General features: G+C 38.1%; 1 protein-coding gene across 1 annotated transcript in view; it reads right to left on the bottom strand.

The window, feature by feature from the left end:
* AGGF1 (angiogenic factor with G-patch and FHA domains 1) overlaps positions 1–20,859 on the bottom strand; it is a 33,982-nt gene extending 13,123 nt beyond the window's left edge. The window contains exons 1-6 of the mRNA XM_063295545.1: positions 20,617–20,859; positions 18,775–18,874; positions 17,071–17,258; positions 15,782–15,928; positions 13,564–13,752; positions 2,992–3,325 (exon numbers count right to left, since the gene is read on the bottom strand). Of these exons, the coding sequence (XP_063151615.1) occupies positions 2,992–3,325; positions 13,564–13,752; positions 15,782–15,928; positions 17,071–17,258; positions 18,775–18,874; positions 20,617–20,769 (1,111 nt within the window). The 5' untranslated portion in view covers positions 20,770–20,859. The remainder of the gene's footprint in view (positions 1–2,991; positions 3,326–13,563; positions 13,753–15,781; positions 15,929–17,070; positions 17,259–18,774; positions 18,875–20,616) is intronic.
* Between the last annotated feature and the right edge of the window lie 4,780 nt (positions 20,860–25,639).

Here is a 25,639-nt window from a genome sequence, read left to right as displayed (position 1 = left end):
TTCTCAGCCATTATATATGTTGAAGCAATATATAAAATGTACACAAACTCTGTAAAAATTAAAATATGAACTATGCAACCATATCTGCAAGGAAGTAATTGGCAAGCTTATTTTCCAAGTCGTAGCCATTAAAGACCAATGCTATACATCTTGGTTACATGCATATATGGGAAAAGAAGGTAGCATCAGTCAGTTACAATAATTTCTGGGAGCAACTAAAGCCAACAGACAGAACTTCTACCACTTCTGAGAGCAGAGAGACAGCTTATGTTAGTCCTAAAATGATACAATCACAACTTTGCCAAACTAAGTGAAAGGAGCACTGAAGAGAGCCGCTGTATTTGAGAGGACAAATCTCTTACGGGAAATGCACTTGCAGGGGCCACACTTCTAGCTAATTTTAACATTCAACTACAGTTGTAATCGAAATTATTCAACCCCCATTGCAAATCAGGTTGATTGTCAAAATGTACAAACTTTCAGCTGTTTGCAATGAACAGATCAAATAAAAGCAACTGAAATAGCTCAACACAACAAATGCTTCAAGTGGTGTCCCCAAAGTCAACTGAAAATGCAACTTATAATGACTTCTCCAGTCTCAAAATTATTCAACCCGCTGAATAGAATCCGTCACAACAGCACACATACAGTATGCAAAACAGGTGTTGCCTCAAGCGCACCTGATGCAACTAATCAAGGGCTTCATTAGTTGCACCAGGTGTGCTTGAGCTGGAACACATGAAATACCTGAACTGGCTAGGGGTTTGTTGAGTGTCATGTTTGACTGGATGTTAGAAATACAGTATGGCTAAGTCAAAAGAATGGTCCAAAAAGGTAAGAGAAGAGATCATCGCCCTTCACAAACAAGGAACAGGATACAAAAAGATAGCGAAGGCACTGAATGTTCCTAGAGACACCGCTGGAAGCACAGTTCGCAAGTTCAAAGTTAAAGGAACAGCGGTGACACTACCTGGACAGGGCAGAAAAAGGAAGCTGTCAATGGCTGCAACCAGATTTCTGAGAAGGCAGGTGGAGAGAAACCCTCGAGTGACTGCAAAAGACCTGCAGCAAGACTTGGTGGCAACAGGCACTGAGGTTTCAGTGAGCACTAGTAAGGTGTGTACTAAACACAGGTTTCCATGCCAGAACTCCAAGACGTACACCACTACTGACCAAAAGCACAAGAAAAGTCGGCTCCAATATGTTCAAAATCATTTAAATAAGCCACAGATGTTTTGGGATTCTGTTCTGTGGAGCTATGAAACAAAACTGGAACTTTTCGGCCCAATGGATCAGCAGTATGTCTGGAGGAGGAAGAACGAAGCGTACACTGAAAAGAACACTCTGCCTACAGTTAAGCATGGTGGTGGCTCGGTGATGTTCTGGGGCTGCTTTGCATTGTCTGGCACTGGAAACCTGCAGTGTGTGGACGGCAAGATGGATTCATTGAAGGATCAGGAAATCCTAGGAGAAAACGTCATGCCATCTGTAAGGAAGCTGAAGCTTGGGCGTCATTGGACCTTCCAACAGGACATTGATCCCAAGTATACCTCAAATTCCACTAAGGCTTGGATGCAGAAGAAGTCCTGGAAGATTCTACAGTGGCCATCACAGTCACCTGACTTGAACCCCATAGAAAATCTCTGGTGGGATTTGAAGAAGGCAGCTGCAGCACGCAAACCCAAGAATATTACTGAACTGGAGGCCACTGCTCATGGGCTAAGATTCCTCAGGAACGCTGCCAGAAGCTTTTGTCTGGCTATGCATCTTGTTTGCAGCAGGTGATAACAGCAAAAGGTGCTCTACTAAGTACTGAAGATGCTTGTCATGAAAAGGTTGAATAATTTTGAGACTGGAGAAGTCATTATAAGTTGCATTTTCAGTTGATTTGGGGACACCACTTGAAGCATTTTTGTGTCGAGCTATTTCAATTGCTTTTGTTTGATTTGTTCATTGCAAACAGCTGAAAGTCTGTACATTTTGACAATCAACCTGATTTGCAATGAGAGTTGAATAATTTCGATTACAACTGTACATGCTTAATTGGGGGTTATGTTTTCTATCCTTTACCTTACACAGCCAGACTATTAGCCAATATGTCTCTCAATAGCAGTTGCTGGAGAACATGAGTGAGATGATGCCATCACATTCATGTGGGTTTCCCTTAAGCATCTTTAATTAGCCACAGAAGGAATAGCATTCCTAATTACATAGGCCTAACGTTACTGTATGTTTGCTACTTACTGAGTTACATTTAATAGTAGTAACTGAAAAATGGATGATCCCTAGGTGCCTATGTTTTAGAAGCCAACAAACTAAAAAATGCTGTATTGTTCAGACTCTGAAGCATGTCTGGGACAAAACAGAATTGATACTTTTTTCAGCAGCAAAGCTAAGTTATTGAACTCTTTTTGTTGTTGTTCTTTTAAAAGTACTTTTTAAAGAGGAGTATTTTTATTTATTTTATTATTAAATTTATACATCGCCCATCTCACTATAAAAGTGACTCTGGGTGGCTTACAAATAAAAATTATAAAACCATTATAAAAGTAGAAAAAGTACAAAAAAATAGAAGATAAAAGAGGGAAACTAAAAGGCAGAGAGAGCGTCTTAAGCCACCAACCATCCCCAGGGCCATTATCATCTTAATAACTAATTTCTATCAATAAGCATTTTTATATCCACATGTATAAGTTTTTCTGAACATGTATTTGTCAAGTCCACATATACTTTTTTCTATCAATATCCATATATAGAACATGTACAGTAAGTTTTCATTTGATCCATCTTTATAATTATGTATCATATTTAACTGCAATATTCATAAGCAAGACAACCGAGAGCACATTGGGTTACTTTAAATACTTCACTATGAACCTGATTTTGACAGCTTTGCATTCAAATTTGTATGTTTCAATTTTATGACAATTATTGTTTATTGTTCCCAATCTGCAAATATTTAGAAATACTTTATAAAAACCTGTAATTCACCTTCACTGTCAACATCTTCTGAATTTACAGTTTCTTCACTTGTCACTTCATTTTCACTGCTATATTCCTCTTGTTCAGAGTCTGTGATTTCACCTTCTTCTGGCTCACTTTCTGTGTCTGTTTTACTATCTTCGATAAGAGCAGGGAACTCTGTGTCTACACTGCTTCCATTGGCAGTAACGGATTCTTTGGCCTTTTGAGTGTTTCTTGTATCAATATCCACTTTAGCCTTTTTCACATCTGGAAATTCTTCCTCTCCTGGAGAACTTAGTTCATTAGTGATAGAAAGGCAATTCAGACTGCTAGATGATTTTTGCTCATCTGTGTTCAGATCCTGGAGATTTATAGAAAAGTAAAACTTGAGGAATTTAGTTAAGTTTTAAAATTAGTGGATATATTTTAAGATAATTAATGCTAATCTTAAAATGGCATGCATATCTATCTATCTATCTCAAGATAATCAGAAATAACTGTTGATCAATTTAACCATTATGGCAAAATATCCTTTTCACAGCTAGGATTCTGTTAGCCTTTAGATCCCTTTACTACTCTCAACACTTTTTTTTTTTAACAAATTGTGCCTTGTACTTGGAGATTTCACTGTTGTTCTTTCCTCCTAGCCTTTTGCCCCCAACTGCATTTCCTATATTTTCCTTTACTCCAATAGTCTTTAGAATAAGCAGCTGACCAACTAAGCATTATTTCCAAGTTCTGTTAGGAAACACAGGGGAAACAGTTAAAATTTGCCTTTGCCTCAACAATAGCTTTTAATTTATTTTCTTAGAAAAAACCATATGCCTGCTTGAAGCTCCAACTGAATTACTTGACCAGAGAGAAGAGCAGGGAAGACCAACTGTTTCTTTTACAGAAGTGGGTCTACTGGAGAATTTCCTCAGGATAGTGTTTTGTGGGAGAAAGACTGTCAACCATTGTTCTGTTAATTATTTGTTACTTTTCAGCTTACTTGTATATATTACTTGAATTCTTTCAAGTTGATAAAACTTCGTGAACTTCCCTTATCTCAATGTAGGACTGTGTTTAGGGATAATTTGCTCCTAGGCTGGAAAACTAGATCATACAATGTAATTTTGGCACATAGGGTCCAGTGACTTATCAAATGCAGCTACAGACATCTAGGCATTAGACATCTATCTATCTATCTATCTATCTATCTATCTATCTATCTATCTAGAATGGGGTACTATGTAACATCTGCAACATTCTTGTACTAGGCTTCCTTATTTTAAAACAGGCACAATTTAATTCTAAATGCCCTTTATGGGAAGCAAATCCACATAGCATTCATTCCCACTTCAAACAACACTCCATATATAACTTTTAGTTGATGTAATTCCTTGTTGGAGTAAAATTATATATAATAAGATTTTCTTTGTTGCCGCCCAGAGTCATTGAGAATTGGGCAACATACAAGTTTAATAAATTATCAACATCATCAAAAATTATTTTCACAACCCCAGCCATCTTATGTGAAAGGACAGATTCACACATAGAGGTAACAGAATTATAAAGAAAGCTACCATAGTGTTAAAGAAAAACATACATAATACATATCCAGTGTTCCCCCTCAACCCATTATCAGTAGTCTTGCCCTGATTTAAAACCAAATTATTTTCAGATATGAGTACAGTATAACAAATCCTAATAATCAGCATATGTTCTAATAAGCATTTATGCTAATAGATATTTTATTATTCTCATCCAATAAAACCTTACCACACCATTCAAGGAGCCCATTCATCCTTATCAAATACAACTGCGCTCTCTGTTCCACAAAGCTACTCCTTGTATTTGCACCTAATTTATCTATATGTGGTATCTTCTTTTCAGCAAAGCAAGGTTGAAAAGTTATTCAGGATTATAGCTGATAGCATAACTTCATAAATATTCAACCACAGGAAATAATTTTTCATGCCCTCTCCATACACCTCTATAATTCTGATCTGGAAAGTTAGGAAACCCCTTTGCAAACATATTTAAGCTAAGTATAACTGGATGGAGGAAAGTCTAATTGCATGAGCAGATTTCCACTTACATAACACAGAAGGAGGCTAGATAAATATCGAAGCAACAACCCATGTTTCACTTTATCAGATTATTAATTTATTAGTAAGTTTTACTCAGGAGGACATCTTTTAAATAACTGAAACTTTTTTTTTGCCAAAATTATATATCTGAAATCACTCATCAGTGATCCAGTAATCCATGCTCCAACTTACTCGTACATAAAACTCTGAATGTCTAATATACAATTTTTTTTAAAAAAAAAAAAAAAGGAGGGGGAGCCATTAACAATTAGGCCTTCTTATAAACGTTTAATTTACTTCATTCTTAGAAAGTTGGAATTACATATTTTAATAATATTCGAACAGAAGATATAAGTTCCACCAAAAAATAACAACTGTGCATGTACTTATAGAGTCATATAACTGATCTTCTGGCAATGTGACATGTGTTAACTTAAAGCTTCTGGAGAAAAATCTATCAAAATAATTCTCAAAGATGGACTAGCTCAGCTGACAAATTTGCTACAAATTATGGTTACTATGTTCAATGTAAAAGGGACGCGGTGGCGCTGCGGGTTAAACCGCTGAGCTGTCGATCGGAAGGTCGGCGGTTCGAAACCGCGCGGCGGGGTGAGCTCCCGTTGTTCGTCCCAGCTCCTGCACACCAAGCAGTTCGAAAACATGCAAATGTGAGTAGATTAATTGGTACCGCTTCGGCGGGAAGGTAACGGCGTTCCGTGAGTCATGCTGGCCACATGACCCGGAAGTGTCCTATGGACAACGCCGGCTCCAAGGCTTTGAAACGGAGATGAGCACCGCCCCCTAGAGTCGGACACGACTGGACTTTACGTCAAGGGAAACCTTTACCTTTTATGTTCAATGTAATTTACCATTTGTCCTCTCCTCATGACAGGCACACAAGACAATGTCATGTGACCTCCATCCTCCTCTACCTATTATGCTTGCTACTTCAATATCCACTATTTTGTATATTTTCTACTTCAGGTGCTGTAGCTGTTTCCATTTAGATTGAACAAAGCCTATACTAAGAGATTGAGTACCCATTACAGAATGGTATTCCATTTGTTCAGAATAGCAGAAATATAAATAAAACTGCACATAAGCTAGGAACTAGGACTATAGCAGCTGGGAAAGAAAAATAAAAAAATAAAAAAGCGAAGTGTAAGGTCCCCTCAATGTTATTTCAAGCAGATTGAACTGATTTAGATCATTTAAATCCATAACTAAAAAGGTCAACCATAATTACCACTGATCTAATTTAAACTTATTGTCTTGAAATTTTCTGTATATACTTCCCAGTAAGCATACATTCAAACTGACTAAGCTTTCAATTATATTTGAATGTTTATATGCAACCAAATAGAGATGAAAAGTGAATATTCAATTTTGTTGATAACAGTAAAATATTAATAAATGTAAGTTGCTTGGTATAAAAAAGAAGTACAAGTTCATAAGAGTGCATTGATTCATCATGTTTAAATAAGGTGTATGACTTCTAGCACTTACGATGAGTTACTGCCCCTGCCCCACTTAATATATGAAACTAAAAAATATATTTTACTACCTTTCAAGGAAGATGCTTTCTTGAAGCTTTCTTTACAAAAAAGCAGCTCTTCTATACAATCATAAATTCAGTGTTAAAGTATTGTGTTTCTGTTCATTTTCAACAGTTATTTTTAAAATGTGAACTTACTGTACCTGAAACTAATTTTAGTTGTGCTTTTTAAAAAAACTTGATCGTAAAAAAAAGATTTTTGTCCATGTTTTCATGCTTCATTTTCTTAATCATACCAAATTAGGTAAACTAGGGTTTGTTATTTTAGCTAATCAATGAAACCTATCAAGACTAACTGTAAATATCCACAGTCTAATGTGTTTGGTGTCAAAACACTACCTTCACCAGAAGTTGCCAATCCAGAAGATGAAATCTTCAGATTAGCCATGGTTTCTGTCAACTGATGTACCTAAAGATGAACAGCAGCAAAGAGTGAATACTGGAATGCAATCTAAAAATTAAGTCAATTTCAAGAGTACTAAGGAAAACAGTGTTTCAAGACTGGATTGTTTTCCAAATGCTTAATGTTTCCATTTCATTTAATGCAAGAACAATCAAAATTAATCTTATCACAAACCTCTCTCACCTACAAAAAGGTACACAGAGATATGCTTGTTCTGCAGCCAAAATACTCTCAATCTTCTAAGTCTCAGGGAGTCCCAGAGGGACAAAAGCAGAAATCATAAATCCAAACATAGCTCTGAGAGTGTCATTAAATTCAGTGTGGGACCCTTCCAGTATCTTTTTACATTCTCAATATACCAGCTGATCTTGGTAGTAGAAGTAGTAGTAATAGTAGTAGTAGTAGTTATCATCATCATCATCATCATCATCAATTTATTATGCTTTTATCCCACCTTTTTGATCCCTGTTTAAGCGTGTAGGTAATATGGCCTTACAGGGTATCCTCCAGGCTAGGCATATGCAACTTTTGCAGTCCTGAGGGTCATTCCCCCCCCACACACACACTCCTCTATTACACTTGTTACCTTTCCATGAATCCTGAGTAGGAAGGGAAAGTCTGGCTTGCATATTAGACTCAAGACCTCAAGGCAAGTTACACAGGAATTTCCCTTCCTTCTCTCCCCAGAACAGCAACCTTGTGAGGTAAGTGGGCCAAGAGAGGGTGACTGGCCCGAGCCTCCCAGTGAATTTCCACGGCTGAGGATGGACTTGAACTTGGGTCTCAAAGATTATGACAGTATGGCAAAGAGATACAACTCATCTTTTTTGATGCAGCAGATCACACATTCATGACTTCTAATTCAGTTTTATTATAGTCGCTAGCCAATTCTCAAATCATATACACTCAACAGATAACATAAACATTTACATATATAAAAGTCAAATAAAATGAGGCAATATAACTTTAGAGAGCCAGTATGGTATAGTAGTTGAGGCATCAGGCTAGAAACCAGGAGACCATGAGTTCCAGGCCTGCCTAGGAACGAAGCCAGCTGGATGACTTTGGGCCAGTCACTCCCTTTGAGCCCTAGGAAGAAGGCAATGGCAAACCACTTCCAAAAATTTTGCTAAAAATCTGCAGGATTTTGTCCAGGCAGTTGCCAGGAGTCAACACTGACTCAAAGACACCAAAACAAAAACAAAACCACCCTTAATAAGCATATGAATCCTTATTCTATCTGAGTACACTTCACTTTTTCCTAAACAGAGATACTGAATTCAATAAGTAACTAGGGTAAATATTGTAACTTGCCATCTAATGCAAGCATCAAGCAAATAAAGGACTAGTTCTAAGCAAGGTGAGCTGGAGCAGCGCAGAGCAGGGCAGCAGGGGTCTTGGAGTGCAGGTTGGTGAGGGCAGCTGTGGCTGGGCCTAGGCTGCGGCAGCTGCAGCTTCCTGGAGTGTGGCAAGCAGGCCCAGAGCCACTCGGTTCTGGGGCTGCTTACTGCCCCGCAGGGCAGGGTGCAGGGCGGCCAGAAGGGCAGAGATGGGGGGAGATAGGTGGGTGGGGGGAGTTGGAGGCAGTCCCTTACCTTACTGAGGTTCGGGGCTGGGAGGGACCAAGCCTGGAATGGCTTGGATTCAGGTGGGTGCTCAGCTAATGACTGGTAAAATTCGTATAACAATGGCAAGGGGAATTGCTGGGATTGCCGTTGCTAAGCAATGAGGTCATGTGACATCTTGCTTTACAATCACATTGCTTAGCAACAGAAGTTCCAGTCCCAATTGTGGTCGTAAGTCGAGGAGTACCTGTACCTAGCAGAATGATAGTTTCTCCTGCACTTAGGCCTCTGTATAATCCTTTGCTCTCCTAATTGTACTCAACCCTTTTGATCCCCAAGACTTATGCGGAGGTTTATCAGCCTTCTTTCAACAGCTGCACTTACTGGGAGCATTTTTGGGCTGGTTATTTCCCCTCCATCACCATTACTTACACATTAGAATATTTATGAAGATTATATAATATCATGACAGCTAATTCAAACACAAGGAAGAAGACTTTTCAGGCAACTACTGCATTTTATAACTGTATTGATAAATATTTTACAAATTCTTGAATGCTCCAAGTACAGGCAGTCTTCACTTAATGATCACAATTGAACCCAGATTTTCGATTGTAAGTCATAATGGTTGTTGAGTCCAGAGACGTTTTTACAACCTTTTTTAGCGTTGTTAAGCAAGTCACAGCAGTCATTAAGTGATTCAAAATTGGGGCTTGGTTGTTAAGTGAATGGCGCAGTTGGTAAGCAAACCAGGAGTTACTTTGCAGTACTGTGGGGGGCGGAGTGTGATAGTCATACGTTTTCCACCAAAACGTGACTATGGAAATGCTTCTGTGGCTACAGTAGTATTATTTTTAGTTAATATCACTGTTATTTTCAACTAATATTACCGGTCGATTATTGAAAACTTTTACTGTAAGGTCTTCACTGGAATCTTTGTTCTACAGTACAGTACTAAACAGGTTTAAAGGTACTGTACAGTACTGTAACTTTTTTTCCTGCTGTAGTAAACTTTGCAGCTTTTGTTACTGTACAGTACTGTATATAAATTCGATTTTTATAAAACAACTGTTTTAAAAACAGTAAACCAGCATTCAGTATTGTTAAATACAATGAAAAATTAGACAGGCAGAGGATGGAACATGCATGCCACCATACAAATCTCTACTTAAGTTAAATGAAAACTTAATGGAAAAAATTAAAGGCAAGCTTAAGTACAGTACTGTATGGAAGAAGTACTTACTTTTCCTGTACAGTAAGACATATACAAGCCTCCCTCAGCCAGCTGCTAAATCACAGGAAGTAGTGTGACCATGTGACCAGGCCTACTGGCTCAGAAATCCAGCATCATAAGCCTGGAGGACTTCCTGGTACCAAAGGGCAGTCATATGACCCAAAATGGCCACCGCTTTTGGGATGGCTGAACTGGGTAATGTGATCGCAGAGGCCTTGTGAGGGTTGTAATTTCGGGCCCCAGTCGGAACTTTTGGGGCACCATTGTAACTTTGAACGGCCTTTAAGCGGCCAGTCAGTTAGTGAAGACTACCTGTAAAGCCATCAGAAAAGAACTCCAATCCAGAAAAATAGGATAAACAGAGAGGCTTGGAAAGTGACCATTTATCTTCCCTCCTAAGAAAAGGAAATTTTTAAAAATGTTTCTATAATTTTTTTCTCTGTGCATATGCTCTTTTACACATGTTCATTTCCTTCCTCTCTATTCAGCTTGCTTTCAGAGGAATTCTGAAAAGGAAATACCTTGCACAGGCAACGTATTTTAGAATTTACAGTTCCTATGAATTCTGCCTCCATCTCTCTTAAGAACCTTTTATTTAACTATATATAGGCTTGATGGTTATCTGATATTCTTTGATACATCAATTCTTATCAACATTTTCTTACTGAAATAGTCCATGAGTATAAGCAGGCACACTGGGGATTTTTAGAATTTATTTGCTCTAGAAGTATCATTTGCTTTTCTATATAAAGTATTTTTTGTTCAGATCAAATCCAGTTGATCCATTGTTATGTAAACCCCATATTTTTAAAAGTATTTTATAGAGTACTATTCAAATCAATAAAAACAGATTAAATTAAAATAAAATCAGCCATGCAGTCCCTCTAATTAAGTATATGCATGCCAAAATAAATGGACTAGATAGAACACTTAGAAGAAACTCCACAAAATAATATCTCACACTATAATAAATATCTGCTATTTACTGTTGCCAAATTAAAAGACTTGTACCTCTTTGTTGGTTGGATGTGGGCAACAGCATGTTGGTTTGCAGCCAGGTTTCTAGATTAGAGATCTTAGCTTGCATAGAAAAACATAAGCATACCTGAGATAGATTAAGGTTTTGGCATATTATCCAAAATGTGCCAAAACTGACCAGTACAAATTGTATCATTAGTTACTATATACTTAACTTTGACACCACTATACAGATAGTCCTCACTTAATGATCACAATTGGACTGGCAACTCCATTGCTAAGCAACACAGTCGTTAAGCAAGACACCACATGACCGCGATGGACTCACAACCTCACTTCCCCTGCAGTGGTTAAGTGAGTCACCTGCGGTTGTTAAGCGAAACGTCACATGACCGTGACTTGAGATTTAACTGCTGGCTTCTCCATTGACTGTTGGAAGCCCACTATGAAGCATGCAAATAGCAATCACATGACTGCAGGACACTGTGACTGTCATAAACACCTGCCAGTTGCGAAGCACCTTAATCTCGATCATGTGATCACAGAGACGCTGTGCAGTCATTAAGTATAAGAACTGGTCATAAAGCTACTTTTTCAGCACTGTTGTAACTTTGAACAGTCACTAAACAGGGTGGTCATTAAGTGAGGACTACCTGTATCTAGATCAGGGACTGGAAATATCAAGGCCCATGGCCTTAATCTGGTTTGTAAAATGGCCTAGAAAGAGCTCAAGTAAGGGCAGCCCCTTTCATCATAAGCAGGAGAAAAAAGGTGAGGTGGAAGCAAACTACAATCTCATCTGCTCTGTTTTAGGCAGAATCCCAGTTCTACATCAGCTGATCATAGTTCTTCCCTTTGGAGGAGACTCAGAGCAGCTGAACAAAGCTGCACTTCTGTTCCTTCACTTTGGACACCTTGTCTCATCTGCAAAAGTATGTGATTTGAAACATCAATTATCAGCATTTTGGATGTTGGAATGCAATCAATGTGACTTTGAGCCGAGACTTTTACTCAGCAGGACACAGGAGTATCTAGCCACATCAGGGGAGTTGTGAGCCAGAATCCTGACTCTGCGCAATCCTATTCTAGATTTCTCAGTATACTGTCAGGTAGATGCTAGTTTATTTTATATTCCACCTTAAGGATGCAAATCCTTACAATTAAGCTATAAGCAATGAAGGTAAGTCTAAAGTTCCTTTTTTTATCTACCACTTTTTTCATTTATAGTTAAGGCCAAAAAAATTACTTATCTCAAAGCAGGACAAGCAACTTCATGCATAATTTAGGACAAAGTGTAACATATATAGAGAACCTTAAAAATGTATTTTGAAATTATCTGCAGGAACAGATTTCTGATGACCTAGACCTAAATGAGCTATCATAATCTACCCAGAGGCAAAGAAGCAAGTTATCAGTCAATGGGAAACTTCCTCTCAATGATCAGTACAAAATTTTAACAATCATCAAAGTAAGTCTGTACATTTTGACAATCAACCTGATTTGCAGTGGGGGTTGAATATTATTGGGAAGTACGGCTTATTGGGGGGCATAGTCCAATTGTAGCAGCCCAGCGTTCCAAAAAGAAAAATCCTTGTCAGTTCCAATTGGCCCTGAGATAATCAGAAGAAAAGCCACAAAATACACTTCACTGAATTATCAAGTTATCAAATAGAGCTGTTACCATAACTGCTCTGCATTTCAAATTATCATATCACACAAGTTTTTTCTCAAATAATTACCTGTGGGAGGGCAAGCTCAGTTGAGTACATAGTAACAGACCCTGAAGTAAGAGCCACTGAATTCAGTGGATCTTACTAAATAGTAAGCATAGGATTTCTTATGCTTTCAGTTTAGAAGGCCTCTATTGATCCAGTTCAATAACACAAGGATCTCTTTCCCGGTTTCCATCCAAAATTAAATGGGTATAAGCATCCAGCCTGAGCATAACAGCAATCTACATGTACTCACCTAGGAAGAAGAGTCATAGAATTCAATGGAACTTACTAAACATGCATAGATTTATGCCTGCTGAGCACAAATATCTACAGTCTCTCTGTCAGAGCATGCGTGCCTGTCTGTGTGATCAAGACAATTGTTAGGGTTTATATTCGCACACAGGAGGTCAATCGATTTTTGCCGACAGGGCACTTTATTTTACAGCACTTAATTTATCATTTGATTATTACTAATTTTTTGTCACAGCACACTCTATTTTAAAATGTTCCTTTGGCCTGTGCGTACCTAGATATGTGCAAAAGCATCTCACCTTCTGATGAAAAAAAAGATTCCAAGGATGGTTTCAACACCAATTGGTATTGCTGATGGATCCAGGGCAGTTTATAGGCTTTTTATCTTCTTCTTTTTTTTGATCTAAGGGGATCATCTTAAATTCAGGGACATCTTTATTTTGGGTAAATATGGTATCTCTCTGTTCCTAACACTTATCTTTGTAATAATCACTTCCAGCTTAAACAATTGCTTATGAATTAAACAATAATTTTATAGCAATATTTTATATTCTGAATCTTATGGGTTTAATACCTAATTGCTTCAAATCTTACATTAAAGTCTGTTTCCCCACCCTTGTTCCCATTTGCACAAGCCTCACATTTGATCTGTTTACAGCCTAATCTCTAACTGAATAGCCAGTATATGTATTCAGAACTTATACCACATAATGCATCTTTGAAAAATAACATCTACTTACCAGATACCAGAAAGAAGCTAATCTAAATATGAATGCACCACAAGCCACCTTTTTATTAACTAAAAATCATTTGCTAAGTAAATACCTTGTGTTCACTTGTCCTAGACCATTCTGCATCTTTTCGTTTCTTTTTGCCTTTTCTGTCTCTGCTGCACCGAACAGTTTCAGTTCTGTAAGAGTGTAGATCCACTCGGGAGTGGAACTGGTATCGGCCACTTTCAATATCACAGTAATAATAAATTCCAGTGGTTGGATCATAGTACAGCTGATTTTCCTTTAATATAGTTAAAAGAACAATACAAACATACATCACATCTCTCCGTTTGGTGTTTTACACGTTACTACATAGTTTGGCAGATACATACTATAACATTTTATTTATAACAGAGTCACTCTTTGAGAGAGATGGGTGGTGACGGAATTCAAAATATAAATAAAATAAATAAAAAATAACAACACTTCACAATTCCTTTGAAAGAAACACTTGGCAAAGGATATAATCCACAGAAGTATTTGATACTTAAGTAATATCATTTGGCTGAAAAGAGATTCTTCCCCTCCCCTTCACTGTATACATCCCAATTCCTTTCTGGACAATTGGGGACACTCTGGAACAACTTCTGCAATATGCAATATGTGTGGTGGAGGGGGAGGCAGGCAAGACATAAATCTGGTATATGTGCAAAAACCCACTTATGTAAGGTTGAATGTAGTCCATGGCTTAACTTTTGATTCCAGCAGTGCAAGTAAAATTGCAACATTCCTACTTTTGTTATGTGTAACAGATGTCACCACTGCCCTTGCCACCTACTGTATGGATTACTGTAATTCACTTTACATAAGGCTGTCCTTCAAGACCTTTTGTAAACAATTACTGTTTATTATACTGTATATTATAGAGGACTGGTGAACTAGTAAGGTGGTTCCATTATGATTAACGCCACTTCACCCACTACATCTTCTTTTTTAGCTCTGTTTTTATACTTTTAATATAATAGTAGTAGTAGCTCTTGTTGTTTTAGGTATTAACTGTTTTAGCTCTGTTGTATGCCGCCCAGAGTCACTTGTTTTGTGAGATAGGCAGCTATATAAATTTAACAAATAAATAAATAAACAAATGAATAATTATATAGTAATCTCACTACTGTCCTATATCAGCATATTTCTTAGAGGAATTCAAGGTGCTGGTTTTCATATATAAAGCCCTATGTGGCTCAAATATCTACAAGACTGTTTATCTCAGACAGATTCTTCCTGCCCAATCTGAGTGAATGCCTGCTGAAGGTTCTCACATACTAAGAGGTATGGCTGAAGGGATCCAACAGGGAACACTCTGCATGGGGGTTTCTGTTCTCTGGAATAGCTTGCTCCCTGAGGCAAGGGCAGTTTCTATTCTCATGGGCTTTGGGAAGCTTGTAAAAAGTTGGAAATTTCAGAAGGCCTCTGAGACCTACTGGGTATGGAGTTGCAGGCACCAAATGTGTAACTGTTAAGTAAGATACAATCCTTCTTGGGTTTTATTGTATTTTTTATTGTTTACATTGGCTGTGTCAGTATGTAGCGTACATGTCTTTGTACACTTCTTAGAATCCTTCAAGACAGAAGTGGTTTATAATCTTCATAAATAAATGAAGTGTTACTATTAAAACAAGTCTGATTTTATTACCTCTATTCAGTACTCTTGGATGAATTAACTTTTCAGCTAAATGCATGTACCATAATTTTGGATGCCATATTTCAATATTTTAGTTTCTGTACTTTCCAGACTTTTGCTATTATTGATAATACAACAAAACTGTTCAGTACCTTAGTTGTTTTGTCATTGTTAGGTTAATCTTAAAATAGCAGTTTTTGGCTGTTGGCTTGACACCAACACATTAAACTGTTCACAGCTCTCATTCCAGAATATGGATACAGAATGGGATCATACTACTATAATTAAACACCCCTCTGTCCAAAAGCATTCCAATATACAATTTAAGGGGGACAGATCATGAACTATGCATTTATAGATGACCTTGAAAAAGTTATCTAGTGTGTGCCGAAACAAATTTCAGAGGCATGTCATTCCATATGTATTCCACTGTTACTTTTACATTCCCTCCTTTCCACAAACCAGTTTGAGACACACAAGCTCTTTGTTTTCAGTCAACCCATTTGTTACGCAGAACTGCCTATTACTTTCAAAACAATTCATAAACAAAATGTTTATCTGATCTGCTATCAAATTCCTGTTAGTTGCTTAGATTTGTTCATAAAAATGTACTTTAGGTAAACAAAACTTCAGTGTAAAAAGTCTTTACCGAGTTATAATAGAATCCAGTGCTGTGGTCATAATATAATCCGGTATTTTCATCATATATAAATCCTGTTTGTGATACAGCAGCTTCTGCAGCAGCTCGCAAACTTTCTGCTAATGTACCTTCTGTTAACGAAACATCTTTTGGTTTCTAAGATTAAGTACAATATAATATAAAAATTATGTTATATAGCATTTTACAACAATCGTTATTTTGCAAAGTTTATTTTATAGTAACTTTCTGAAGGGTCCACCAAATCTCAAACTAAGTTTAGATTTAATTCCAAATCCAACACATTACTTGCTAAATGTCTTAGTTTACAAGATCAACCAATCCCACTTTTTTATTATAAATTATTTGTGTGTGAATCTTTAACATAATAATGTAAGTATGAATTGCATCTCGTTTGTCTTTTTTAAAAAATAAATGTTCCATATAAAATATTAGAAAATCATACTAACAAAAGAGGTGTACAAACTTTGTACAAAAGAACACTGTAATTTTCCAGAAGATACATTTATTATACAGAATAAAGTATTTTGTATGCAGTTCTTCATTACAAGCTATTAACATAAATTGCATGAGACTCCAAACTTTCCTTTTTGTAATTCTTAGAAGTCTCCAGAATCATGCAAATGAAATTCAGTGACAGATCACCAAGTATCTGCATCATAGTTTTCTGCCAGTTTCCAACAAGAATACAAAATAGTGAATGATGCTAAAATTAACTTTATCCACTTGTGAAATATGCTATGTAATTGCCATGGTCACTAAAAATAGTATTTTTAAAAAATACTATTTAAAATACTATTTAGTCTCTTTGCTACAAAGTATTGCCAACACTTGACACAATCCTTCTACAATTAAAATAGATCGGCTGTTAAACCATAAGACTCTCTAAAGGTTATAACAAGAGAGATCAATATGGAGGAAAGCTGCTGAAGAATAGAGAAGCATTTTAGTGGCAAGGAATGATGAAACCCAGCTACACAGTTAAAGAGTTCTGAGTTTATCTGGAGAGGTATGTTTCTTTCTTCGCACATCATTCTATATAGGTAATTCAGAATAATACCTCAAGCATCAACAGCCAGTATATTGGCAGATATAGTTACTATTTGACCTGGAAGATTTATCTCAGTACCCATTCAGTACGGTTTATTAGTGAACTTCCAGCATCTCTCAACCTAAACTAATGTAAAAGCTGTTAGGGCAATGAAATGGAATAATGAAATATGCCACAAACAACTTCTGGATGAAAAAAGATATAAATTTGACAAAGAAAGTAATCTTACCTGCACATTACTTATTATGTTGTCCTGTTCTTCAAGCTCATCCTGCTGTGTGCCTTTAATATCTAGATGATCGTCTAACTGTAAATGGTCTGTACAATTTGGGTTCAATACTTCATTATCATTATTTGGCTGCACTGGAGCACTGGATAATTCCGAACAGTTGTAATAATTATGAGGGTAGTAATAATCTGTTAAAAATTAGAGTGAAGAATTAGAAAAGCTATTTTATATTTATTTATTTATTTATCCAATTTGTCCCCGCCCATCTCCTCCCTTCAGGGGACTCTGGACAGTTTACAGTAATCAATTAAAACAACAATCATAAAATCCACAAATATACTAGAAAATCCACAATATACTAGAAAATATTCATTTTAGTGCTCATGCATTAAAAGTTCACAACTTTTTAAATCCCAAAGTAAGAATCTATTGATTTCTAGGAAGGTGGCTTTTAGTTCTTAATTTAAGGATTTTATTTCTGCTGTGTTATTTATCACAAAATCATTATATACAGTAATTCAGTTTTTGTACGCCTGCTTGAAAGTCCTTCTAGCTTCAGAAGACAGTACAGATACATACACACACACACACACATTCGGCATATATGTAAATAGCATCAAAACATGCAAAAATACAAAGAACACTGTTGTTAATCCGGCTATGCTAGGGCTCTGAATAGTACTGAGACTATCTGTCCTGACAAGCAGGAACCACGCTGAGATGAGGAAAAAGTCTCTAGTGTTTTATTACTGCTTACAGCAGACAGAAAATCCTACCAAACTGGAGAAGCGTGAGAAAACCCATACAGATAAACCCCAAAAGTCAAGGCAGGTCTGTTCTGTGTCTCTTTGAATGACGGCTCAAACTCTCTACTACGCATGCGTTTCCCCCCCTGGATAGGGGCCCCCTCCTGCTCACCATCAGTGCTCATGACACTATCAGCCCTAGGTTCTACAGTAATTCAAAGAAGCACTCTTAAGACAACTACACAGACATTCCAATTATTATGTACACATAAAGACATGCTTTTCCTCAGGGGATTTGCCTTGGGGAGTAGCCTTAACCCAAACATGTATTTTGGTAGCAACTAAGTCATTTCAGTTTTTCCTCATACATGGAAGCTAGGGCTATGCAAGTAGGAATAAATTAGATTTGCTACATATTTAGTTTTTCCCTTTAAAAGTATATTCACTAAGAATCTCTAGTGTTGGACAAAATATAAAACCCAAAGATAAATCAAGGATTAATAATAATGAAGTTATATATAAATAACCAAATACATACTTGGAAAAAGCAGGGTTGGCTTTGGTCCAAATTGTATTGTCTCGAGTTACCTGACTGAACATCTGTTGCTACAGCTGGTCATGATATGAACTATAATTTTAAGCACTGCTACATTAAACTTGCTTTTATCTTCTCCTCCCCACCATCCCTTTTTTCTTTTCAAATAATGTATTTCAGTCTATAATGGGAAGGAATTATCTAATCATTACTATTTTTAAGTTGCACTTGGAAGCCTGTTTTCTAAGTAATTTTGGTAATGATATTTTTAATAATGGAAGAATGTAACAATGCAGTCAGTATTTAATATTTTCCACCTGTTGGGACAAAATATTTTATCAGCAAGGCAAATACAAGAGACATGGATCAGGTATCCACAAGATTATTTTAAATCTTCACAGGATTTGCATCATTTCCTATTACCTGCATATAACCATGCAGCAGAGTCTTCAGTTTGCACTTCAATAGTAGATGTTGTCTTTTCATTTCTTTCACCATTGTTGACTTTACCAAGTTTTTCAACCTACAAAAGAAAACAAGCATTAACAAATTAAACCCACAACATAGATTTCAGATTATGACTTATTCAACAAAAAAATATTTCAAATTTGGCAGACCCTCCTTTGTATAAAAAAGAAAAAACACCATGCTGCTGGAAATGCATTATTAATTTGCCTGTGAGGTAGAATTTAATACTTTCAGATGCCTACATTCTTTTGAACTACATAGTTAGCATATGGAAATTGACACCTGAACAACAGAAATGGATTCTCCATGCTCTGCTTAATGGAATCAATTAATATTAAGAGGGTTGTCCTTCAACACTGGAAATATTTATGGCCCATGGCTCTGATGTTACTTGCAATTCATGAATGAGTTGCTTACAGAGGTGGATTATGTATAGACAATTATAGTCATCCTTTACTGAAACTGTTGTATAAAACTTTATATACATATATGTATGGAAGCCATAGTATACATAATATTTTTATTGTCGGTTTCCTTCTTTTTTGCTTTTGTTTCTTCTGTTCTTTAATTAAAGAGAAAAAAAATAAAACAAAACTGAACCCACAACAAAATCTTGTAGGACATGCTCAGCTTAAACAGGCATGCCAGCCAGCCAGATCTTCCTTTAGCACACCAATAGTTGTAAATGGGTCATGCACCTAATTCATTCTTCATCCCTCACTCTGGCTTGCTTTCCTTTTTCTTTTTAATTGACTCTCATTGCCCCATGGCTTTGGAAGGCTACTTGGTCATATGAGCATACTTGGTCATCTTCAGAATCATTTGAGAGAGCCTGTGTCTAAGCCTACCTTCCTCTGGAATACAGCAAATAATAATAAAGATGACTCCGAAAAGAGCTTTCCTTCACCATCACTTCCAATGTTAACTTCAATAACTTCAGCAGAATATAAGCTTCACTCTGTCAGCCCAACCCACCTCACAGGATTTGTTGGGAAATAGGATGCAGGAGTATTAAGTATGGTCTCCGCCCTGAGTTATATGTTTTAAAAAGGCAGGATAAAAATATAATGATAACGATAATAAAAAAATCCATTTGCATTTGTGTACAGGGCAACTCAGGCTCAAATTACCCTATTTTGGACATGTATAATGTGAAGATCTAGCTCTCTGGAGAAGGCTGTAATGCTGGGAAAGGTGGAAGGGAAGAAAAGAAGAGGACGACCAGCAGCAAGGTGGATAGACTCAGGCACAGTGGCAATGTGTCCACCCTTGGCAGTCCTGAAAGAACAGGTTAGGGACAGACTGTCATGGAGAAAGCTATCTATGTGGTCGCTAGGGGTTGAAAATGATTTGATGGCACATAATCAATCGATCAATCACTCAACAGGGCAACTGCAAGCCTGAAATAAATACCGGGCAGCTGCCATGTTGACAGAGGAATGGCTGATGTTAAGCCAGAATCTACATAACATAAAGGTTAGGGAGCGCTGGACCAGGACCACGCAGGTCAAACCCAACACCTTTTCCAGTCTCTACTCCCTGGCAGGGCACTAGTAGAGCTAGCTGGGGCACAGGGTTGACTCCTGCCCCTATCCAAGGCCAGATATAAACACGGGCCAGCGGGGAGAGGATCTTACCCCTTCAACAGAGGCCACAGGGAGCCAGCTCCGCAGATTTCCCAGGGGCGTGACTAAAGAGTGCAGCCCCGGTTGAACTACTGCCTGTCCCCGAGGAGCCGGCTTGCGTGAAAAGGCGCAAGACCCGCGGGGTCCCCCGAGAGCTCCCGCCAGCTCCTACCTGCCTCCGTAACTTGGCCGCGCAGGCCTGGGCTTGGAGGCGCCGCTTCTTTTCCCGCTCGAGCCGGCTGCGGCTTGCGCTCAGCTCCACTTCCAGCGCAGCCACCCTTTCCCGCAGGGCCCTCGCCGGCGACTCGCCGGCCGCTTCGGCCATCCTCTCGCTCAGCGATCCGGGCAGGCCAGAGAGCAGCGGCCCCCGCGGCTGTTCAGCGCCACCGCCGCCCCCATGGTATCCCTCGCGCCCATCGCAGCCGCGGTAGCACCCGACGCCAATCCCACCCCTCGGCGCCAAGGAAGCGCCGCCCCCTTCCGTTTCTCCCCCTTGGCTCCTCGTGGGTCTTCCACCGCCGAGAAAACGTTCCCGTAACAAAGTTTGTCAGAGACGTCGGGCGGGCCCAACGCTCTTCCTGGGAGGGGAGGAAGTGACGCCTTGCTGAGCAAAAGGGGATCGGATCTGCCAGGTTCGCTCACCGCTTGCATTTTCGTGGCTGGGCAGGGAATGGCAGGTTTCTGTCCGCGCCTCTCCCGGACCTCCCTGGACGCTGGCTTGGGGCTGGAGGTTCAAACGCTGAGAACGCCCTTACCAGCAGGACGGGCACTCCGAGTTGAAACACGCCACCCATGCCCATGAGACACGGTGTAACAGAAAGTGGTTTTCTCCCACTTTAGATTTCCTTTTGTATTTACACTTAACGGTGTTTCCGACGTCCGTTGATGAATTTTTCCGACCCATTCGATGCGTTTTGAAGCTATTTTTCTAATATTTTGATTTATATTAGAAGCTTGCCTAGTTTCCCTCGAGGCTTAGTATGTCGAGCTATGCTGTCAGAGAACAGTTTATTTATTTATTTATTAAATAAATAAATAATATCTTGCCTTTATTATTTTTATAAATAACTCAAGGCGGTGAACATACCTAATACTCCTTATTATTTTCTGCACGTAAATAAATACAATTACAAATACATAGAACTACTTGTACACTGGCAATAAGTCAATGTTAGATACTTTTTCAACAAATTGCCTTCCCCTCTCAACAGCAGCAGTAATAATTTATTTTCACACTGGAACATGGATTCAAATATAATTATTGGATATACTGTGAAAAAGCAGTTTTCCAGTGTATCTTGTGTTTTACCAAATTCCCAAGACAATGAGGCCCTTTTGTATACATGTGAAGCAAAGCAGGTTTCCCTCAGTAGCAACAAAGGACTGAACCTAGAAGTTCCTAATGATTTGGTAGGAATTTTGGATGTTGGAATAATGCAAAAAGCAGTCAGCAGGTTCACAGAATAGGCTACTTTGTTTTCATTCTTCTATAAAAGGCCAGGATGAGGAGAGCTGAAAGAAAATTCCTGAGTTACTGAAATATCTATGTCAAATCATATGAATGTTAACAAGAGGTCTCCATAATAATACTTGGAGATTGGGTCATACACATTGCTGTACTCTCTCTCTTTTTTAGTTTCAACTGAGCAGGGACATTGAAACAGCTTTTTGAGCATTAAATAAATTTGTATACTTCCTTGGGCTGTTTATCTTTCTAGCCACTTCTTGTATCAACCTCCAGGGTATTTTTTTCTAAATTCTTTTCCAGTTCAATTTTTTCATTCACAATCCTCAGAGATCCTTTCTCTAGAACAGCAGTTCCCATCGTGTAGTTTGGGGACCCTGGGGGTCCCTAAGACCCTTTCAGGGGGTCTGCTAAGTCAAATATTTTAAAATTTCTCAGTTTTAATTTTTATTTATTTATTTATCATTCAAATTTTGTTACTAATTTATGGTGTAACATCCATAGATATAACCCACATAAACCAAAGCTCTTCAGGGTCCTGAGTAATTTTTAAGAATGTAAAGGGGTCCTGCGACCAAATGTTTGGGAACCGTTGCTCTAGAAGATCATTTTCACTATTCTTCCTATGTTTATATTTGTCTACCTCTGATGACAAGTGAATACTAAGTAATGTGCTATATCCATGAATGGAAAAAGTGAATCTCTAATAGCTTCCATCTTAATCCTCAATTTAACTTTTATGCCACTTAGCACAAAATCCTCAATATCTATTACATTACGATAAACTTGGCAGGTTACTTACCAAGGAGCACATCTACAATTTATGTTTTCACAGAAATTGGCCTCTGAATAATAAGGCTTGAGAAGATTTATTTATTTTCTCTGAAAACTGTGATGACTCCCCTAGTGAAAACATTCATGCAACTGTCTGGAATTTGGCATTCTTTATCTTCACAAAAAGAACAAGTATGAGCTGTCCACTTTCATCCCACGCCCAACAATCCCCAAGCCTCCAGAGTCATTCTCACAACAGCCTGCAATTGTACATATTGCAATTGTATCCATCATAGTTATTGCAAGAAAAGCCAGAGGTGATCTGCATTCCTTCTGGTTGACCAATAAGGGAGTGCAAAATCAGCTTCTGGCAGCATCACCAGCACCACCTTGGCCATCCCCATGGCAAGGGAAAAAAATAAAATCAGTCTTAATGCAAAATGCCCTGAAGTGCAAAAGGCGTTATAGCAAAGAGGCTTGAGAAGACCCTGTGAACCAGGAGGCAGAAAATAGGAGTTCTTGCCAGAAAGAAAGCTGCCCAGCTTGAAGCTTTGTGGCAGTGTGTCTTAAAACAAAAAAGTGGAAATTAAGTTTGTATTTTGAGAATTTGGGCAGCCAAGGCTCTCAGGAAGCTTTCCAGATGGTCACTCATGCCCTAGTCACCTTATGGCTGAATTATTGTAATGCACTCAACATGCGGCTGCCCTTGAAGACCACTCAGAAGCTATAGCTGGTCCAAAATTCAACTGTGCAGGCAGTGTTGGGCAAGCCTTGGTGTGCCCATGTGACACCACTGCTCTGTGAGCTGCACTGGTTGTCAGTAAGCTTCTGGGTGCAATTCAAGGTGCTGGTTATCACCCATAAAGCCCTTAGTTACCTAGGGCCAGCTTATCTGAGGGACAGCTTATCTCTCATGGTTTCAGCCTGTCTGGTAAGGTCAGTCAATGCACTTTGGTCCCTTCAATCAAACAATGCCATCTTTCAGGACCCAGAAAGCATGTCTTCTCTTTTGCAGCTCCTGCCCTCTGGAATGATATCCCCCCCGAGATTTGGATGGGTCCTTCACTGATAACATTCCAAAAGTCTTTAAGAACTTGACTATTCTCCCAAGCACTGGAGTATGGTGTTTGTGAATCCCTGTTTGTTCTGTTTTTGGAATCCTGTTTGTTATGTTAGTTCATTTTATTATTTCTTACAGAGTCATTTTGGGGTTGGTGGCCCTACATTTTGTAAATAAATAAATAAACACACACACAAAAGGTGGCTCAATTGCTGAAAGACAACACCAGCTTGAGAATAAGGACATGGTGTTGTTCACTGGAGCCAACCCCCCTGTGATAGAACCTTAAGCCTATCACCTTCATCCAATTTTGCCCTCAAATTTTAAAAAGTATAGGAACTTCCTTAAAAAAAGTCAAAATGTAAAATGTAAACATGACAGGCTCTATCTACTCAGAGCTGTTATGTTTGCTACTTTCATCCAATTCTATTAAAAAGTTTTTTAAGAAATTATAATAATTTGCCATTTTCAATTATAACAAATAAGAAACATGAAAATCTGGTTTTACTGAATCTCATTGTGGATTCAGACCTGTGTTTAAATAGGTAGTCTCTGACTTACTCAGAGAAGAACTGGACTGTTTTCAGAACTGGAATCTGAACCAAATCATGTGGTTACTGCACAACTGCACATAATGTGTTTTTGTCCCTATGGTTTGTTGTGCTGAATCTTGCAATTTCTACCTTCATCTGGCTAGATGCTTTCATTAGAATCCAGTAGATGGTGTTGGTGTACTGTTAACACAGTAGTATATTTTGCCACATGTTGCCAAAGCAGTTCTGTTCCTATTTACTACCATTCTTTATGAAGAACCAGTATCACACTTGCAAACCATATTTTAATTAGTACATGAGAAAGAAATGGATTCTACTTGTTTCTCTAATCCTTTCATAACCTGCAGTTGCATATAGAACCTTGTGTTTAATGGGAATATGCTAGACAAAAGCCCAATTCAACTTCTAAAAAGAAGTATACAACTTATTGTACAAGTACTGGTGAGCAGTTCTTCCTTTCTATAAAGTCACATTGTGATGTTAATGAAGATCCAGTGCAATGTGATTGCCTTTGAATGTACAGGATTTAATGCACATACAAGTCTTCCCATGAACAGTTCTACACACAGAGTGCCTTCACTGCTCTAGAGAGCATGACCTTAATGGAGAGAAGGAAGATCCACTACCAAAGCAACAAAGAGGGAAACATAGTGGAATCCAGACAATGAGGGTGGATTACAAAAATGTCTTGGTCTGGTCTGCTTTGTAGGGCTGACAACTGCAGACCCTGAACTGCTCTCATAGAAACCAGCTCTTGATTGGTGACACAGTGTGACTCTACAGAGGGGAACTGATCGTACAGCAGGACTACTGGCACCAGATTAGGCAACACTCAAGTTTCCTTGGCTTGATTGATAAACTTCATGCACATTTTTTGGCTTCCTGAAAAGATTCTGCCATCACAATTTTGTTCAGATATTAACATATTTGAACTCAAATGCATTATATTTGAGAAAATCTATGAAGTAATGCTTTTTGCTGTCTTGCCTCCTCTAACTTTTATCTATCTATCTATCTATCTATCTATCTATCAATCAATCAATCATAATACAATGGAGCATTTCCTGGAATGACAAAATTCCCTGAAACATTTAGAGAAAAGTTTGATGCAGGTAGATGAACCTTCATCTACCTGCATCAAACTTTTCTCTAAATGTTTCAGGGAATTTTTCTGTGGATATTTAAGTTAAAGAACACATAGGTAAAAAAATGGACCAGAAACCTGTCCTGAAAAGAATGGGCAGGTAAATAAAACAAACTTTACCCAGTTCAGCTTATTTCTAGCTATGATTGGGCTGTACATGAAAATCCTAAACTGTTCTAAAACATTACATTACAGGTC

Source organism: Candoia aspera, chromosome 2 (genome assembly GCF_035149785.1).
Source record: "Candoia aspera isolate rCanAsp1 chromosome 2, rCanAsp1.hap2, whole genome shotgun sequence".
Lineage (NCBI taxonomy): Eukaryota > Metazoa > Chordata > Lepidosauria > Squamata > Boidae > Candoia > Candoia aspera.
The sequence above is the reverse complement of the archived record's forward strand: the minus strand, read 5'-3'. Positions and strand labels throughout refer to the sequence as shown.